The sequence below is a fragment of the Aulonocara stuartgranti genome, assembly GCF_965226115.1.
Source record: "Aulonocara stuartgranti genome assembly, chromosome: 23".
Classification (NCBI taxonomy): Eukaryota; Metazoa; Chordata; class Actinopteri; order Cichliformes; family Cichlidae; genus Aulonocara; species Aulonocara stuartgranti.
Window position 1 is genome coordinate 40,959,890 of NC_138958.1, and position 18,400 is coordinate 40,978,289.

An 18,400-nucleotide genomic window follows, 5' to 3' on the forward strand; every position below is an offset into this window, starting at 1 on the left:
CAGGTAGATATACAAGTCCAAATAAGGAGTTGATGTTATTGTGTATTGTGTTATTGTGTAGAGGTAATGTTTACCAGAGAGTGTTATCTGTAGTAATTACTGCTGTAATATCTACACCTGTTTTTGCAAACATATGTCAACCTACTGTTAGAGTTGCTGTTGAGTATTCGTTGGTCCACTAGAGGACAGTGTTGAGCCTCAAATGATCAATGTGATCCAATAAAGCGTTGATGCTGGAACACAATAAATACAGATGAGATCGAAACAGCAGAAAGCAAATCAGTATTAGACGGGGAAGCATGGGGGTCAATATCAAGCACATGAGACTATCAAAGAAAAGCATGAACTAAAACACACACATGCAGCAAACAGGAAGCGAAATGTGACTGAATGGGAAAACAATGGACACAACTAAATAGGGAAACAGACAACCAGAGCACAAAGACACAAGACAGATACAGGGACACAAGTAGGAAACAGAAAGGGATCATAAAAGAAGGTAACTTGGAATAATAAAATCAAGTAGATGAACTACCTTATAAACAGAAACTACAGAGGATATAATGAGTTCTAAAGGAAATTGAACAAAACTAATATACAAAAAGCCAGAACAAAACACAATAAATTCTCAAACCCACCAGGAACATACAGTAGAAGAAAAACTTGAGAATAATTAACAAAGAAAACTATGAATACTAAATCAGAATGAAAACACAACTGGAGTGGAGGTAAAAAGGTAATTAAGACTACATCAGAGGCTAAAACTGAAAACGCTGGTTACAAAACCCAGGATTATGACAGAAGTAAGTTTTTAATTTTAAGAAATAGGTGTAAGGGACACATACACGTTAAGAAGCTATGCAGCTACACAGCAAATCCAGCATGTCCAAATTAACACTGTCAGATTTGATTTCAACACTATTAAAGTGTCTATATGGGTCCACACCAGAGAGTGTTAATTTAACTCTATTTGGAGAGTTGGTACGTTAACTCTGATTTAGTGTTAAACACCAAATCTGTCTGGAGTTGATAATTTAACACTTACTAATGCTAACTAGGTGTTAAGAGTTTATATATTAACTCTCAAAGAGTATTTTAGTTTAACTATGTAAGAGTTATCTTCTAATTAATTCTAAAAAGCGGGAATTTTACTATTCTGAACTTCTAGAAATTTCTCTTGGAAATAAACATTTACTAAAAAGATGCAATGGTTTTTGAAAAACATTTATTCTGAACTGTGCACCACAATTTCAAAAACATTTTCTGAAAGATGTAACAGTGTACATGTTCTCAATTTCATTAGAATTTTGTTTATCAAAAGGTCTGACATAGGTGAGCTGGTAAATGCAAATAACAGCATTCTCATCACTTATTTCAATAAATACAAAATACAATATGCATGTCCTTCATTCATCACTTTGTGGAACTGCAACGCACTTCTGCTCTCCCAACACGTTCTCACTCCCAACTCGTCAAACGTGTGACGCATGGTCAGGCTCCCTCTGCTTCACTTATGGACGCGCAGGGTACCCCCCTCGCGTCGGGAATTGACGTGCAGGGTCCTCCGATTGAAGAGATTGCAGCGGAAGTGCCTGTTGTCGGTATATTTAGACATTTTCCAAATCACATTGTAGTGACGTATACAGAACACAATAAATTATATAATATAAACAACTACCTGAAAAACAGGTAGAACGATACTTTTGTATCGTTTATTGCATTTACGGAGGGAGTGATGTATGCTGGGTAATGGCACAGCTAGCTACTGGGTGACTTTATTCACCTGCTTCGGCTGTTATCAGTCCATACAATGGGCGTTATTAGCACAAATCAGTCCCATAGATATGGGCCATCTCCTGCTAGATTGTTCAGAAGGTTGTTCTCATCCATCCAGATGGAGGATCACTAACAGGAGCGTGGAAGACTCCAGAATCCACTCTGGCTGGAATCCGGTGGATATGCAGTGTGTACAGGTAAGACCATTTAAACGGACAGCATTTATAGAATGACTATTAAAAGTCAGCGAGTGTCAGTAATGTTAATGTGGTTATGTTAGTAATACACCGAGTGCTAATATAACAGCTTTAACCCTCCTGCCTTCTTGGGACCTTTTTGTGCCACTGCTATGTGTTAAATGGCTGCCATTTCCATTGTGTTCAGTGGAATATAACCAAACTTGCCACAGGATAGTTTTTACCTGTCAATGTTAATATTCCAGTGTGAATTCCTTAAATCAGCCTAAAATGGCTGAGCAGCAGAAATCCCCACACCCATCACCCTGGGGACCATTTTCTGCCCATTGACTTCCATTATAAACGCTATTTTTCAACCCCAAATTATCATCATATGATTTTATTTTTTCTTCTTTTCTTGGATGTCAATGAAGACTCAGGGCCTTGAAGTTTTAATTTTTAAATTGCAAAAAAAATAATGGCAGGTCAAAATGTATGTTGGTGCCAATCTTTGGTCCATCTAAAGGCCTACTTATAATGACAATCACATATTACTTCAACTGGTTTTTTGTGGAAATATTTAGTTTCGTTTTTTGGTTTTTGGGGCTTATAACACAGGGCGCTCATGTAATAACACTGGGATTTGAAGGGTTAAAACAACGAAAATATAATTAAAACTTTACATGAATATTTCAGGGAGAAGTAGTTTTACAAGGTTGGCTAATTTAAAGTGGAATAAAATATGGATATATGGTCTTTTTATGGCGTGGCTGAGAATGGTCCCTAGGGTGATGGGTGTGAGTTTTTTAAAGGATGGCAGGAGGGTTAAGATGCATTTGTAGATATTATTACTGTTTTACCGTCTTTATGGTGCTAGCTTAAATGAATGAATGGATGAAAGTTAAATGACTACAAACCTAAAGCCACTAGTTCCCACACTGGAGCTCCCTGACACTGTGTGTTAACCGTATTTAGCTTGTGTCAACAGTTGTAACAGGCTAAGCCACCTGAGACACTGCATTGAATTTGTTCCTGTCTTAATGATTTCAGCTGACTGGTTTCAGCTCAGATGTTCTGCTTTTTCCTTTCAGTAGATCAGAGCAGCTCGTGCTCCTTCTGCTTCCATTTTAGAAGAAGAAGAAGAAGAAGAAGAAGAAGAAGAAGAAGAAGAAGAAGGCAAAGGCTTCAGCAAAATGCTGTTCATGGTCTCAGTGAACAGTCATGGTCACACACTGCATGTGGTTTTAAAAGCAACATGTCTGTTCACCACAACAATGGAGATGTGTAATATTAGTGCAGCTACGGTTTATTCTTGAACATCAGTTCTGTTTTCTACTTTGATCACTTAGACCAAAAAAGTGTTGTTTTCAAATTCTTTCTTTTACATCTATAAAGCACCTGTTCATTTTTATATTACAATTAGTTTCACATAAATGTTAGTGTTTCCTTTATGATCTTTTCATGCTTAAACTACACTGTACACATTAGAGACATTTCTGTTTCCTGTTTCTGTTGACTCAGAGTTGTGAAATGTTCTTTTATTTGATACACAATATGAAGTTCATAATTTTCTTACAAATAAAACTAATGACAAACATGAACAGCTGTGCTTATTTCTGAGACATGAGTTTTTGAATGTGTTCATATTTACACAGTGTGCATCTGTATGCTGAAACTGTAATGGTGAACCTGAGGTGATGGTCAACAGAAGGCAAATATATATCAATATAAAACAATATTGAAGTAATGTCTTTACCCTCTGCAGCGTGTGGACGCTGTGCACACAATCACCTTATTCACTGTAGTAAACATGCACCGCTAGCTCACGTGACTGACTGTCTCCATGGTTACATCGTGTATTATTAGCTATGTAAACAGCTTCCAAAGATACCGCCATAGCTCTCGGCAGCTGTCACACTTTCACACTTTGCAAATTATTTCATGTTTTTGATAGTTATGAAGACAGAATATGTTTTTAAGGTCATGGTAGGCAGTTGCTATGGTGGTTGCTGTGGACTTGGGTGGACCGCGTCTGATTCCTGTTATTAGCTGGAAGGCTGCGTTCCATTTACAAGTAGTGACAGTCTGCCGTAACTCAAACTCAAACCCCGCTTTGTTCTTTAATTATAGGCCTTTTATAGCCGTTCATGACACGCACACACATACTGTGACGTACGCTATGCACAGATACACCCACACACAGGTTGTTATCATCAGATTCCACATTTATTGCGAGTGTCCACGGAATTATAACAGAACACCGTCTGACAGCGGTCGGTTCCCGCAGAGTCTTCCTCCTCCGCTCCTCTCCACCTCACTATATAAAGGGAAGGAAAACCACCATCAGTCCAAAATCGCCATCAGCTGTTCTCACTCCTCCCCTGCAGCCGCGCCCCGGACCACACCCCCGCCACACACACATATAGCACTTTGCCTCACCATGAGAATGCAAGTTTACCTAACCTAACCTTAAAGTATCTGATATAGGATAGAAAATGAAGCAACCAGAGATTTAATGATGAAGACTCTGGGTTCTGTAGTTCACGTTTTACAGTCCTGAATGACTCTTTGCATATGATTTATTGAAAAGGAGTTTAGAGTGCACTTTACATTTAGACTGTTGCTGTTTCATTTTTTACATTGTTGCCGTGTTATGTCATGAATGATCAGCTGGACAATACAGTCAAAGACAGACTTCATTCATCATATGCAAGAATCCTAGTTGGATTTTTGTTGTCACTCATGTTTTTGAACCAAATATTGAAAACAATTCTGACAGACTGGATACCTGGCCAGGTCTACATTACCTTGTACTCAAGCATCCCAGGACAGAGCCCTGCCCCACCATGAGCCTGGGTGGATACGTGGTTATAATATAAAAGGACCAATACTGAATATGAATATTTCATGAAAATTGAATTATAATACAAATTAGTAATAAGGGTTTCTCTGCGCCCTTATCTACCCCATACTCAAAGAGCTGCGGGCAGAGAGGGTGACAGGAAAGGATGGCACTGAAGAGAAGATAATAATAATAATAATAATAATAATAATGGATTGGATTTATATAGCGCTTTTCAAGGCACCCAAAGCGCTTTACAATGCCACTATTCATTCACTCTCACATTCACACACTGGTGGAGGCAAGCTACGGTTGTAGCCACAGCTGCCCTGGGGATGCTCGGTTTCTGGAGTCTCCTGGTCCTGTCAGTATTAGTAGGATGCATCTGCTGTGTCTTCTCGTGGATGCTCACCTACCTTGACTCGTTCCAGCCTGGTATGGATTTCCCAATACTGCGGACAGTGGCCCACGTCAGAGACGTTTAATATTGATTACATATGTCTGAATTGCTAACCCTAACTGTAGGAGCCATATGAGTTGTTCCTTCTGACTAAGTGGGTTGGTTTAAATGGACTCACTGTACTGGTGCACGGGTGTGGGGCGTGTCTCATGGGTGTGGTAGATGATAAATGTGGTTGCACTCACCTGTTCACGGCACCTGATGTTGATGAGCAGAAAGGTAGGGTGAGCATGAGGCAAAACTTTCTGTTGACCGCAGCTTGAGCGCAGCTTGAATGATTTGATGTATTTTAACTGTAACTTGATGGTTTTGTATATTTGTGCACTAATTGATACCATAGACCAAGTTGTAATTTGATTTAGTAGTTAGTGCAGTTATTATTGAGTTGCAGTTATTTGTTTGTGCAGTCTGTGCATTTGTTAATCCCATGTCCTCGATTTGTATAGTGGACAGTTGCATATGGAATAAAAGGAGCAAATGATACAGAAGTGTATTTTATGCGTTTATTGTTGCGCGTCATCTGTGTCCTCATGTTTAGCCTGCCGCGGCCATTGGTTGGTTGAGCCGCAACACTAACCCTAACCCTAGCTCAACAGACCACAATGCCCTGGACTGTCAGTATTATTACATGCTGTGAACATAAGTAGCTTTGATCACAGTTTATGTTGTAAAAGAGAAGGAATATTGGAAAGAAAGATCAACATTGTGATATTATTTCTTCCAAACTGACCAGAAACATGCTTGTCAGACTCTCACAGCAAAGGATCAGACTCACTGTGCATGACAGCTCAGGCCAATGATGTCTTTTAGATTGTCAGTTGTTTAGTGCTTCTGTACAGTTAGGGTCACCGTCTCTATTTCAGAATAATTAATATGCGGAAAACAATAAAAGTTGATTGTCTTCCAATATTCTAGCATAACTAAAATCTTTGACTTTGTAAGTACATATTATTAGTCCTAATGCCAGTATGATTCTTCATAACTCCTGCTTTGAAATACTGAACTTTAAAATTGACCTGATGAAAGATCATTTACAGTGGCACTCTGTCAGGATCATTCTGACTGTAAGATCACTGTATTAATCTGAATCCTTCTGCAATGTGCTGTGAATGAATGCTGATGCAACTCACTGTGGGAAAGCTGTTAATAAAATGAATCTGTGACACATGCAACACATTCACAGAGGAAGAGGACACAAAGGGAGGACACGCAGAGGCTGTGTTGAAGTCAGAAATCCAAATCTTTAGTCAAAAACAGGCGGCGGTAACAAACAGGAAGACAAGCAGTCCATCAAACAGTCTACAGGGTCAAACATACAGAGAATTCAAACAGCAGTAAAAAATAACTGGACACTGAAAAACTTAAAGCAATGTGAGACGCAATAAAAGGAAGCAGCGCAGTATATTCACTGAATTATCATCAATTACAAAAGAGAAAAACAACGATTTCTAAGGATTATTTTCTTAAATGCAGTTAGAGTGTGGCTGGTAAAGATGGAGACATACAGAATGTAAACTGTGTGAGTTTGTGAACTTTGTTAGTAACAAATGAGGTAAAAAAAAACAACCCCAAAACAGACAAAACACAGAAAGAGGCTCTCAGTATTCATTAATAATTAGAAAGAAACATTCTGGTCGTGGATTTTTACAGTCTCAGTTCCGCTCGCTGTCATCATTATAATCATCATGATCAATGGTGAGGTCCTGAGGTGGGCGGGGCTGTCTCTGGTGATGTCACCACGAAGGAACAGCATCTGGCATGTGTTGCTGAAACATCCCAGTACACTGGTGTAGTTTCCTCTCCAGCTGTTTGACATGTGACACTTGAACATTAAGGGGAAGAAGAAGAAACAGTGTTAGGTCAGGTGACCACATGGTTTCTAAAGTAACTGACAGGAAGTAACCAGGCCGTTAGAAATGGATGGCATGTGTTTAGAGTTACTGGAGTTGGGTAACTCTACTTACCAAAAGCAGAAGCACACAGATGAAGGATCAGATGCTGAATGTTGCAGGAACATGCTCATGTGTGGTGGTCATTCAGTGCTGCTCCGGCAGGTTAGACAGTCCAAGACTGATATGCTGCCCATCTGAGAGTTTGAAAACACACATGCAAAGATTTATTTTGTATTACAGTCAAAGTTGGATGTTCATTTTTGTCCTTTAAAAATGTTTGTGTATTTGAAAGCACTAACATTTAAGGATGACTTGGATCGTCTCCTTTAAAGGGGAGACAAGTGTATCCACTGATCTACGTCACTTTACCTGGATGATGACTCCTCTCCCCCTCACTCAGAAACACTCCTAATATAACCAAGCAAATAAATAATATTGAAGATTTACTTACATCATTACAAAAACAGCAAAAACATCTCCCTTTGATTCTATTTCTCCATTCCTGCTGAACATCAGGCAACAAATATCTCAATAAATCACAGTAAAATGTAAAGCACATGCTTTCTCTGCTTTGTCTAACCTCTGCAGAGCCTCTGTCAAGAAAAACATACTGTAAGCATAAAACAAATATACATTTCATAACATGTCACTGGACAAACCTCGGTCAGTTGATTTCCTCTGTGCAGACGAATATCAGTGACTCTGCTGGTTCTTCTGAGGAAACACCACCGTCTCTCCACACCGTCACCATCTGTGAGCACAAACTGCTGCTCTGCTCTGCAAGCATGTAGGAAATCACATATCACACACACAGGGGTGAAGAAACATTAGAACTCAACTTTGGATACTTTAGATCTAAACAGATCAAAGTAGCTCTTAGTTTCAGCAATCAGTGAGCAGACAAACAATGATACCAAACTGATTCTGTATGAATACAATATGGTATTTTCTTTTTTTTTCTTTTTTTTTTCTGCCTGTCCCATTTGGTTCTTTAGCCATCAGAATTGTTGTCTGAAGACCAACAAGGATACCCAATGGATTTACTTTGCCAAATGGATCATCGTGGCATTGCCGTATTGGTCCATTTGGTCGATCTTTGTTTTTATTATTTATTATATTTTATTTTCAGATGTTACAGACGGGACAGACATGAGTGAGGGATAGGAAAGGGAGAAAGAAAGAGGAAGGAAAGGAAAAACAGAAGGGGAGAGGGACAGTGAGAAAGGGGGGGAGAAAAAAAATAAAAATCTCCTGGATCACCTGTTGAGAGAAGAATAGAAAACAAGCAAAAAAAACCAAAGCAACATAATAAACACAACACCATCGCATTAATCTAGCTAAGTGTAAACAGCAGTAAATACTAAATATTCAATGTTGTTGTGCAGCACGCAGGACAGATGTGCTTCGAAGTAGCAGCCAAGAAAGGTGTAATTTGGGTCTATGAGCAGTGAACACCCGTGTGCATACCTGTGTGGATCAGCGCGCTTGTATTCCAAAGGTTTCTCCATGTAACGATCTGCTAGGGAGTGTGGGGGGCCACAGCCCCGTCCTCCAGGGTGTGAAGCGGGTATGGAGGAGATCAAAACTCCAGACATCCAGAGGCCCCCAGAACACAAGAGACCATGGAAGACCAACAGAGGGGCAGCCGCGCCACTGTTCCAGTAAGAGCTGAGGAGAGTCCCAGATGAGGGTTCACTCAGCAGCCGCGGAGCAGAAGCCAGGGGGAGTTGCAGTGACGCGCCCATGAGCTCCGCCGGCCCCCAGCTGTGCCTGAGTGACCAGCTGGATTGTCCAGTGACAATATGGTATTTTCAATACAGGTGTCAAATTAATTTATTAAAACTAATACGGATATATGTATATTTTTTTTGACAAATTAGTTTGCTAAATTATAAGAATATATTTTTATCCATCCATCCATTCACTTCCGCTTATCCTTTTCAGGGTTGCAGGGGGTGCTGGAGCCTATCCCAGCTGTCATAGGGCGAGAGGCGGGTACACCCTGGACAGGTCGCCAGTCTGTTGCAGGGCCAACACACAGGGACAGACAACCATTCGCACTCACTTTCATTCTCACATTCACACCTAGTGACAATTTGGATTATCCAATTAACCTATCCCCACAGGCTGCATGTCTTTGGACAGTGGGAGGAAGCCGGAGTACCCGGAGAGAACCCACGCAAACACGGGGAGAACATGCAAATATAATATATATATATATTTTTTTTTCATTTAACAATTGCAACTGAAAGAAATTAAATATTGAACAAAAATATATTGTCACATTCTGAGCATGCTCAGCATGCTGACAGACTTGAAGTTGCTACAGATTTTAAGACGTGATAATTATAGGGAAGAAACTTCTCTTTTTCATCCGTTTAATCAAACATTTGATGCCTTAGATGTCTCAGTCTATAGCGTTCTGCAACTACAACTAACCTGAAGCTTGGATTTGGCTACAGGTGCCCCTGTACATCCTTCTCAGCAGCACACATGTGGGTACCATTTAATCCCACTTCTTCCTGAGCTTTGCTTCATCACAAGACCAAAAGTGGCATCCCGTGTCACAGTCTTATCATCATCCAGAAGAAACATTTGAAGAAACATCATGGAGAAGAAACATTTACGCGCCTCCTGGTTTTGTTTTCTGATCCTGCGAAAAGAATGAGGACAACAAAGCCCAGAGAACACGAGATACACAACATCCAACATTCACACTCAACAGCCTCCATAAATGAAGAGCACCAGGTTGGTTCAGTTATAGTAGATATGAGCATACTTCACATTACTGGGTATGAATAATAATGAGGAGGCAAACTTTGAAGATGCAGAGCATGATGTCCCATCATCAGACTGTAAACAAACATCCACCAGGCTTCTTTGTTGGCAGAGATGATGATTCTCCTATCAGGGATCAGTAGAGTGTATTAACCTGTGGTATAAGCAGCAGTCACTGAAATATTACAGTTTCAGATAAGAAAGCCAGGATGGGAGGGATCTCTGCAAACTGACTTACCTCTGCAAGTGTGAAGCTCAACAAAAATCTGACTCTCCCATCACAGACAAACAAAAAACTCCAGCTGGGAGATAGAAAACGCTGTCTGGGTCCTGCTGGATGTTGCTGGTCAGGGTCCACACATTAGCAGAGTGCTTCTTGGTCCCACTGACCCATGTGGACAGTGACTGTGGAGAACTGTTCTGGAAAACAGAAAAGAGAATTAAAATAACAAAAAGCCAAACAGGATTTCCACAAAGACTCTCTTGGAATCAGCAATCAAAAAATCACTGGTTCATATTTCAATTAAATATGAACAGGTTCCTCAAATGTACGCAGTTCAGATCTGATTTAATTTAATTTCCTTCACACAGCACATTCGTCCAGGCTGACAGGTAAACATAGAATTAATCTCTGGTAACATGACTCATAGTAGAGATTCAGTAAGAAAGATTGCAGGCTCTAATATTATTACCACACAATCCAAGGACACACCAACAGCTCAGATTTCTAGAACTATTTAAACAAATGACTTCTGAATATTCAATTCATGTTCACAGTGAGAGGGTGGGGAGGTGTCGTGGAATTTTTAAAATAAAGTCTGCAACACAGAAAGAGCTGTGATCCAGCTATTTATTACTGCACCAACACACATCAAACGTCAGCGCTGCCACAGAAGTGGTGCTCCTCCTCCTTTATGCATTCCAAGGAAGAGGGAGGAAGTTACAAACTGATCTTACCACACTTCACATGTCTCGCTATGAAACATAAAGGATCAATGGTTATGCTGTTTTGTGCCCTTGGCCTTATCAGCACCTGTAAAGGGAGTTGTTTTCTCAAACTGCTGATGCTGAAGTAAGTTCATCTAGTTTTAGAAACTTTCACTGAACAGTCTATAACAGTGTCACAACTAAGCATATGCATAAGCACTTAAATACTTTAAATGAGAACAACAGAAAATTTCTTTTACAGAGGCTAGAGCCTGTCCCAGTAGTCATAGGTAGAGCACACCTGGACAGGTCACCAGTCTGTCAGAGGACTAACACAGAGACAGACATCAGAGTAACAAATCTATTTAAAATTAATGTAAGTTTGCTGCAGCTGTATGTATGAACATGTGTTTCTGTGCTCACAGTCCACCTCTCAGGAACCTGCAGTTCACTTTTAGTCTACTTTAAACAGACCTCACAAACGGCTGATGTGGCTGGATCAGTAGTCTGATTTAAGTACGATACCTTTGGCCAGGGATTAATCTGGTGCATCGCTTCACTGCAGTCTTACGTATTTTCCCCACACCTGAATAAAGAATACTGATATATACAAATAACAGCTTCAGCTGATGCAGCCTGACTCAATCCTAAATGTTCAGCACACAGAGACACAGAGGTGCCGTTTAAAGTTTAGTGATAACCTGAGTCACTGATCATTTGCAGTATTACAGAGTCTGGCAGTCTTTGCATGATGTCCATGTCACTGTAAGTTTCTAGCTGACTCTCAGGTGTGACAGGTGTGCCAGCAGGAAAGAGTAACAATAACCTGCATCCTGAGGTTTGTCATGCAGGATTAAAGGAGCCAGGCTTTGTTCACACAGCTAGGATTGTATTTTACACTGACCCTGGGTCAGTATAAGTATCACAGTTTAAACGAAGCACTGAAACTTGCACATATTTATTATAGATGCATTGAAGCTAATCGAGATATTTACTGTCAATCTGTGGCTGCGATTAAACACTTTACTGAAAACTTTATTAACTAGTAACTTCATCAGTCATGACAGAAGCTAATATTTCTGTGCTAACATCGTTTAAACAGTAACAGCTTTACTCCAATATAAGCTAACGTTTACACCGTAACTTTAAGCTAGCACCATAAAGACGGTAAAACACGTAATAATATCTACAAATGCATCTTAAAGCTGTTATATTAGCACTCGGTGTATTACTAACATAACCACATTAACATTACTGACACTCGCTGACTTTTAACAGTCATTCTATAAATGCTGTCCGTTTAAATGGTCTTACCTGTACACACTGCATATCCACCAGATTCCAGCCAGAGTGGATTCTGGAGTCTTCCACGCTCCTGTTAGTGATCCTCCATCTGGATGGATGAGAACAACCTTCTGAACAATCTAGCAGGAGATGGCCCATATCTATGGGACTGATTTGTGCTAATAACGCCCATTGTATGGACTGATAACAGCCGAAGCGGGTGAATAAAGTCACCCAGTAGCTAGCTGTGCCATTACCCAGCATACATCACTCCCTCCATAAATGCAATAAACGATACAAAAGTATCGTTCTACCTGTTTTTCAGGTAGTTGTTTACATTATATAATTTATTGTGTTCTGTATACGTCACTACAATGTGATTTGGAAAATGTCTAAATATACTGACAACAGGCACTTCCGCTGCAATCTCTTCAATCGGAGGACCCTGCACGTCAATTCTCGACGCGAGGGGGGTACCCTGCGCGTCCATAAGTGAAGCAGAGGGAGCCTGACCATGTGTCACACGTTTGACGAGTTGGGAGTGAGAACGTGTTGGCTCTCCCCATATTCCATCTTCACAAGCATATCCTATGTGGAGATTGAATAAAAATTAGTTGACACTAATTAATGGCACAAATAATCCAGTTATCAATTGCAGCACAGTAAAAAGAAGGAATCCTTTTTGAGCCATTACTTGTGTAAAGTATTTTCCCAAAAGACAAGGACACAGACAACAGGTAATACTGAACTAAATGTAAAACCTCAACCTTTTTCATTTTTACCTAAACTGTGTGCACAAAACTCTGGAGGGATCTAAATGCTAACGTAGCATCCAGTCAGGACATCTGCTACTGCTGTTTGCTCGTTTTTTTTATGGGAGATCATTTTCAGGCTTCAAGTAGCACCATTATACCAAAATTTCACATTCTAGACATTGCTTTAGGTGTATTTGACCAAGAATTTGACTGAAAATTCACACGCAAGCTTTTTTTCAAGGCTGTGTCATTTGCCTGCAAACACCTTTCAGCTAGCTAAAACAGAATATTATGCTATTGTAACCCTGGTTAACATAGCTAACAACAAATAAAAGCCTGTTAGTAAAAACAGTCATAAGAAATATATTACAGGTGATAAATAGTCAATAAATAGATCATAATGGTTAGAAAATTCATTAAAAACATCAGCAATGATATAATTCATGGTATAGGATTTCATTTGTGTTTAAAAACATGTTAAAAGGGTACAGAACTTGCTAATTCATGGTGTTTTATGTTAATTCAGGTAAAATGGCTAAAATATGTGTTGAGACTCTTATTGTGAAAGGGCACGCTGCAGCGTGACTCCTGTGATTAGCCACACCCAATCGGGTTGTTCCTTTTTTTTGATGCTCGAGAGGGAGAAATGCAGACAGTCCTTGCAGAGCTGCTGCTTAAATGAGTGAAAAAATAGTAAAAATAAGCCAAAAATCTACTTAAAGCCATTTTTGTACTCTGGAGAATGTATTTTTGTTTTTCCGACCTGTCCTTGCCTTGGTGACGTTGTGAACATAACCGAACGGGACTTGGTGAGTTCAGAAATTGTCTTTTATTTCATGCAAGAAATTTTTGTTGTATTATATTGCTCATTTCATGCAAATGGAGAGCCAAGGTAGCAGATTTATGTTGTTTTATGTTAAAAACGGTGGATTCGTGCTTAAACGACACACAGGCTGCAGTTCAAAGGCCTTTGAAGGTGTTTCAGCGCGCCATATTGGCGTCACCTCATTTACGGCTAAATAAGCTGGAAAAAACGGACTTTTACTGTTATTTAAGGGCTACCCGTGTGTTATTTTCGAATGTTTATGCACTTTATTTTGTTGTTATGGTAGGCCATTAAGGTTTGGATCGGGAAATGCTGAGCTAGAATCGGAGTTTGATCCGCTGAGCGAGAAACAAGATGGCGAGCCACCCACAGACCCATTGAACTGTACCGAGCAGGAAAAAGGAAAACGCCCCCTGCTGGACGTTGAGCTCTTTCGCTGAAAAAACTGGTAGGATTAATCCATACACCTCTGCAAAAGAACAGCGGACTTTTCAAAGCACTGGATAATCATTCGGAGTAATCCCAGGATTAATAGTTAAAGGACACAGAGACAACTTTCTTTTGTTTATTTGTTTGTTTAAGGGATTTATTCAGCCTTTTGCTGAATTGTTTTCAGTTTTACATTTATTCATTTATTTTTGTAATTTATTTTGGTCAACCTTACATTTTAATGCTGTAATGGTGTTAATGGAAATGTAAATAATTTTGTTGGGTTAAAACAAAATAAGAACTGGTTGAGAATTTAAAGGTGAACCTAGACCAAGATTAAATTAAATCTTGGGCCTAAAGAACTGAACTTGATTTAAAATAACACAGTGTTAATGCAAATAGATCAAAGGATAAACTTGAACTTAGAACTTGAAATAAATAAAACAATAACCTAGGTTGAAAATAACATCCTTCTAAAGCCAAATAAAAGGTTTTGAGATAAATAGGATGAACTGACAGAACATACTGAACTAAGAAGGGGAAAGAAAACATCTTGTTTTCCTTAAATGTGTGATGTTGAATGTTTTATGTAATGTGTCTATAACTGTCTATTCTCTGTCTTCACAAAATAATAAGCCGGCAATTTAAACGTATTTACTGGTCTGTGGTCTTTATTACATGCTACGCTCATTACTGCTCTAGTAGTCGAACCTAACTGGTCCTAGTATACTGTAACGACTCCAGAAGTGTTACAGAAGTGGCGAGCCAGCCAGGAGTAGTAATTGATCCCTCAAGCTTTTTTCCTGACCCAGACCTCAAAAATAGGCCAAGTCCGGCAAAATGGAAATAGTTGACAGAGAAAATGTTAAAATCCCAAACTCAGTTATTGTTAGTGGGATTACAGGCACAGACGCTGATGAAGCTTTAAAAGACTTTTTAAGCAGATATGGTCGAACAGCAAGAACCCTTAAGATAGATGACCCTAAGTCTTCTTACCACAAAAATGCTATTGTAGAGTATGAGAGTGGATCTGCTCTGTCGACACTTGAACCCTTACTACCCTACACACTTGAATGTCCGAATGAAGTCACTTATCAGATACGAGCCCTGTCACCTGAGTACATCGCAGCTGTTATCAACGTCGCCACCAACAGTTTTTTCAATGAACTGCAAAACATTGCTAGACTTAGTGGCAAATCTTTTGAAGCTGTTCTGCATGAACACCTTTCCCAATGTGCTCAGTCAGTCACACACAGCACAGAAGCTCCTACCCCAGATGCACATAGTGAACTAACAACCCAAGTACAAGCAAATGACCAACCTATCCAAAGTGAAACTGCAGAACTGATCAAAGCTAACATATGCATCAGCGATTCTGAGTCAGACAACCAGACACAGCCAGATCTACAAACTACCATTCCACAGAGCTTTATAACACACCCTGATGTGCAAAAGGTTGTAGTAGAGCACATAGTGCGAAGTGAAGCTCTTGTCTCACCAGTGAGCGCCTCCTTCCGCCTCAGAAATTTTTCAGGCAAACTGCCCTGTCCTAGTCATGAGGTGGACTTTGATACATGGCGCCACAGTGTAGAGCTCATACTTCAAGATCCCAATCTGTCTGACTTGCAACGCTCGCGGAAAATCGTAGACAGTCTTGTACCGCCTGCTGCCAACGTGGTGAAACCTCTGGGCCCTGAAGCCTTGCCCTCAGCTTATCTTGAACTACTCCATTCAGCTTTTGGCACTGTGGAGGATGGCGACGAGCTTTTCGCCAAATTCCTCAACACATTACAAGATGCAGGTGAAAAGCCTTCACACTACCTCCATCGCTTGCAAACAGCTCTCTCAAAAGCTCTGAAAAGAGGCGGTGTCGTAGCTAGTGAAGCAGACCGACACCTTCTGCGTCAATTCTGTCGGGGGTGTTGGGATAATGCCTTGTTAACAGATCTTCAGCTCGAAAAGAAAAAAGATAAACCCCCCTCATTCACCGAGCTGCTGCTACAGTTGAGAGTGGAAGAGGACAAGCATACTGCAAAAGAAAGCCGAATGAAAAAACATTTTGCTGCCACCAGACCAAAAGTAGCCTCTCACTCTATTGCTGCAAATGCTGACTTTCCTGCGCTCACCATGCAAGACGATCTCACTGAAATGCGAACACAAATAACTGCGCTGCAGAGTGAACTGATGAGATTGAAACCCCAGAAAGTAGACCCACCAGTAGATGCTCAAAAGGATCTGGTCACAGAATTAAAGGCACAAATCAGTCAGCTTCAAAGCCATCTCGCAACATTAACCCCGAACCCTCCTAGGAAAAAGTCTAACCCTCCAAAAGCTACTGCTAAGACCAACTCTCAAGTACCCGAACGAACCCTTTTGACATCCCAAGCTGCGAAGAGTAGGCCCAGGCCTGGTTACTGCTTCCAGTGCGGCGAAGACGGCCATATTGCCTCTGTGTGCCCAAATGACCCAAACCCGTCTTTAGTCACTGACAAAAGGAAACAGTTGAAAGAAAAACAGTTGCTGTGGGATAGACAAAACAAGCAAACACAGCCTTTAAACTAAAGGGAGCCCTCATTGCGGGACAAATGGGTGCTACGGACAAAACTAGTCCCACCGAGCCTTCACATAAACCCAAAAAACGGATCGCAAGTGACCACAGTGTCCCGATCGTTCTATGAAAACAATCTTGCAGACCTTGAAATCCATCCAATACAGGACCTGCTAGAAGTCGAAGCTGCAAATGGTCAGAATGTTCCATATTCAGGCTATATTTGTGTCGACATTACCTTTCCAAAGAACTGTTTTGGTACTGAACTTACTGTGTCTTCTCTTGCATTAATTGTTCCAGACACACGCTCTAGTGTTCAGTCTTCTCTCTTAATTGGCACTAACACTCTTGACCTTGTCTTTGAAAGCCTCTCCTTGGCTAATACAGACCTCAGTATCCTGCCTTATGGTTATAGAGTAATGCTGAGCGTGTTACAACAAAGACACAAGCAAAAAGAGGACGACAGCCTTGGTCTTGTCACTTTGTCAGGGAAAGAGCCTGAAGTCATTCCTGCAGGCCAAAGTCGAGTCTTAGAGGGTTTAGTCCACGCAAAAACTGAACACTCAGGCGGGTGGGTAGTAGTCGAGACCCCCTCTACATCCTCCTTGCCAGGTGGAGTCTTGGTCACCAACTGTCTACTTACCCTTGCTGAGAAACCCTCACAAAAGCTTCCAGTGGTCCTGCGAAATGAAAGTAAGCATGACATAGTTATCCCTGCGAAAAGTGTCATTGCTGAAATGCATGCTATTCAAGAGATCATACCAAACAGTCAGATCACAGAGCAGTCCAAACAGACTCCCAGCTCAAACCCTGCTGAGCTTAATCTTAACTTTGCTGATTCTCCAGTCCCTGCTGAATGGAAAGAACGAATCACACAAAAGTTAAGTGCTATGTCGGAGGTTTTTGCACTACACGATACAGACTTTGGTTGCACTAACAAAGTAAAACACCAAATCAAACTGAGCGATGAAACCCCTTTTAAGCACAGACCCCGTCCCGTACGACCACAAGATCTTGACGCCGTACGGAGGCATTTGCAGGAGCTAAGCGATGCAGGTGTCATTCGCGAATCCGAGTCGCCATTTTCCTCACCGATAGTGGTGGTAAGGAAGAAGAATGGAGACGTAAGACTCTGTGTAGATTACCGTAAGTTGAATCTGAACACCATCAAAGACGCCTACGCGCTTCCTAACTTGGAAGAAGCGTTCTCCGCCTTGACAGGATCGAAGTGGTTCTCGGTCCTTGACCTCAAAAGTGGGTACTACCAGATTGAGGTCGATGAGGCAGATAAGCACAAAACAGCCTTCGTATGTCCGATGGGGTTCTTTGAGTTCAACCGGATGCCTCAAGGCATAACAAACGCTCCCAGCACATTTCAAAGGCTGATGGAGAAATGTATGGGCGACATCCACCTTAAGGAAGTCCTAGTCTATCTAGACGACCTTATAGTTTACTCCGAAACCCTCGAACAACACGAGACCCGCCTTCTCCATGTGCTTAATCGTCTCAAAGAATACGGTCTGAAGCTATCGCCTGAAAAATGTATGTTTTTTCAGACGTCAGTTCGGTACTTGGGGCACATTGTCTCCCAAAACGGTGTAGAAACAGACCCCGAGAAAGTAGCAGCGTTAAAAACATGGCCAAGTCCCAAGAACTTGAAAGAACTCCGCTCCTTCTTAGGGTTTGCGGGGTATTATAGGCGGTTTA

General features: G+C 40.8%; 3 protein-coding genes and 2 long non-coding RNA genes across 8 annotated transcripts in view; 3 read left to right on the forward strand and 2 right to left on the reverse strand.

Annotated features, from left to right (window-relative positions):
- LOC309700748 (interferon-induced protein 44-like) overlaps positions 1 to 18,400 on the forward strand; it is a 185,451-nt gene that overhangs the window by 88,871 nt on the left and 78,180 nt on the right. The window lies entirely within an intron of this gene.
- The window catches only part of LOC309700755 (interferon-induced protein 44-like), a 57,359-nt gene that overhangs the window by 7,101 nt on the left and 31,858 nt on the right, over positions 1 to 18,400 (forward strand). The window lies entirely within an intron of this gene.
- On the reverse strand, positions 6,517 to 7,830 carry LOC309700768. 2 transcript variants are annotated; one of them, XR_014274738.1, is made up of 4 exons: positions 7,806 to 7,830; positions 7,446 to 7,554; positions 7,219 to 7,340; positions 6,517 to 7,076 (listed from the first exon to the last, which is right to left on the reverse strand). It is a non-coding gene; the product is annotated as an uncharacterized lncRNA (long non-coding RNA). The 2 variants fall into 2 exon arrangements; XR_014274739.1 differs by lacking the exon at positions 7,806 to 7,830 and having other exon boundaries at positions 7,446 to 7,724.
- Positions 7,842 to 12,569, reverse strand: LOC309700772. 2 transcript variants are annotated; one of them, XR_014274743.1, is made up of 4 exons: positions 12,166 to 12,569; positions 10,163 to 10,344; positions 9,586 to 10,050; positions 7,842 to 7,923 (listed from the first exon to the last, which is right to left on the reverse strand). It is a non-coding gene; the product is annotated as an uncharacterized lncRNA (long non-coding RNA). The 2 variants fall into 2 exon arrangements; XR_014274744.1 differs by having other exon boundaries at positions 9,586 to 10,078.
- On the forward strand, positions 13,195 to 16,783 carry LOC309701217 (zinc finger CCHC domain-containing protein 12-like). The gene is made up of 2 exons (XM_082525313.1): positions 13,195 to 13,699; positions 14,003 to 16,783. The coding sequence occupies exon 2, from the start codon at positions 14,986 to 14,988 to the stop codon at positions 16,705 to 16,707; it is 1,722 nt and encodes a 573-aa protein (XP_082381439.1). The 5' UTR covers positions 13,195 to 13,699; positions 14,003 to 14,985; the 3' UTR covers positions 16,708 to 16,783.

Coding starts and splice junctions, on each gene's coding strand:
- LOC309701217 (XM_082525313.1), top strand. CDS start 14,986: ATGGAAATAGTTGACAGAGAAAATGTTAAAATCCCAAACTCAGTTATT.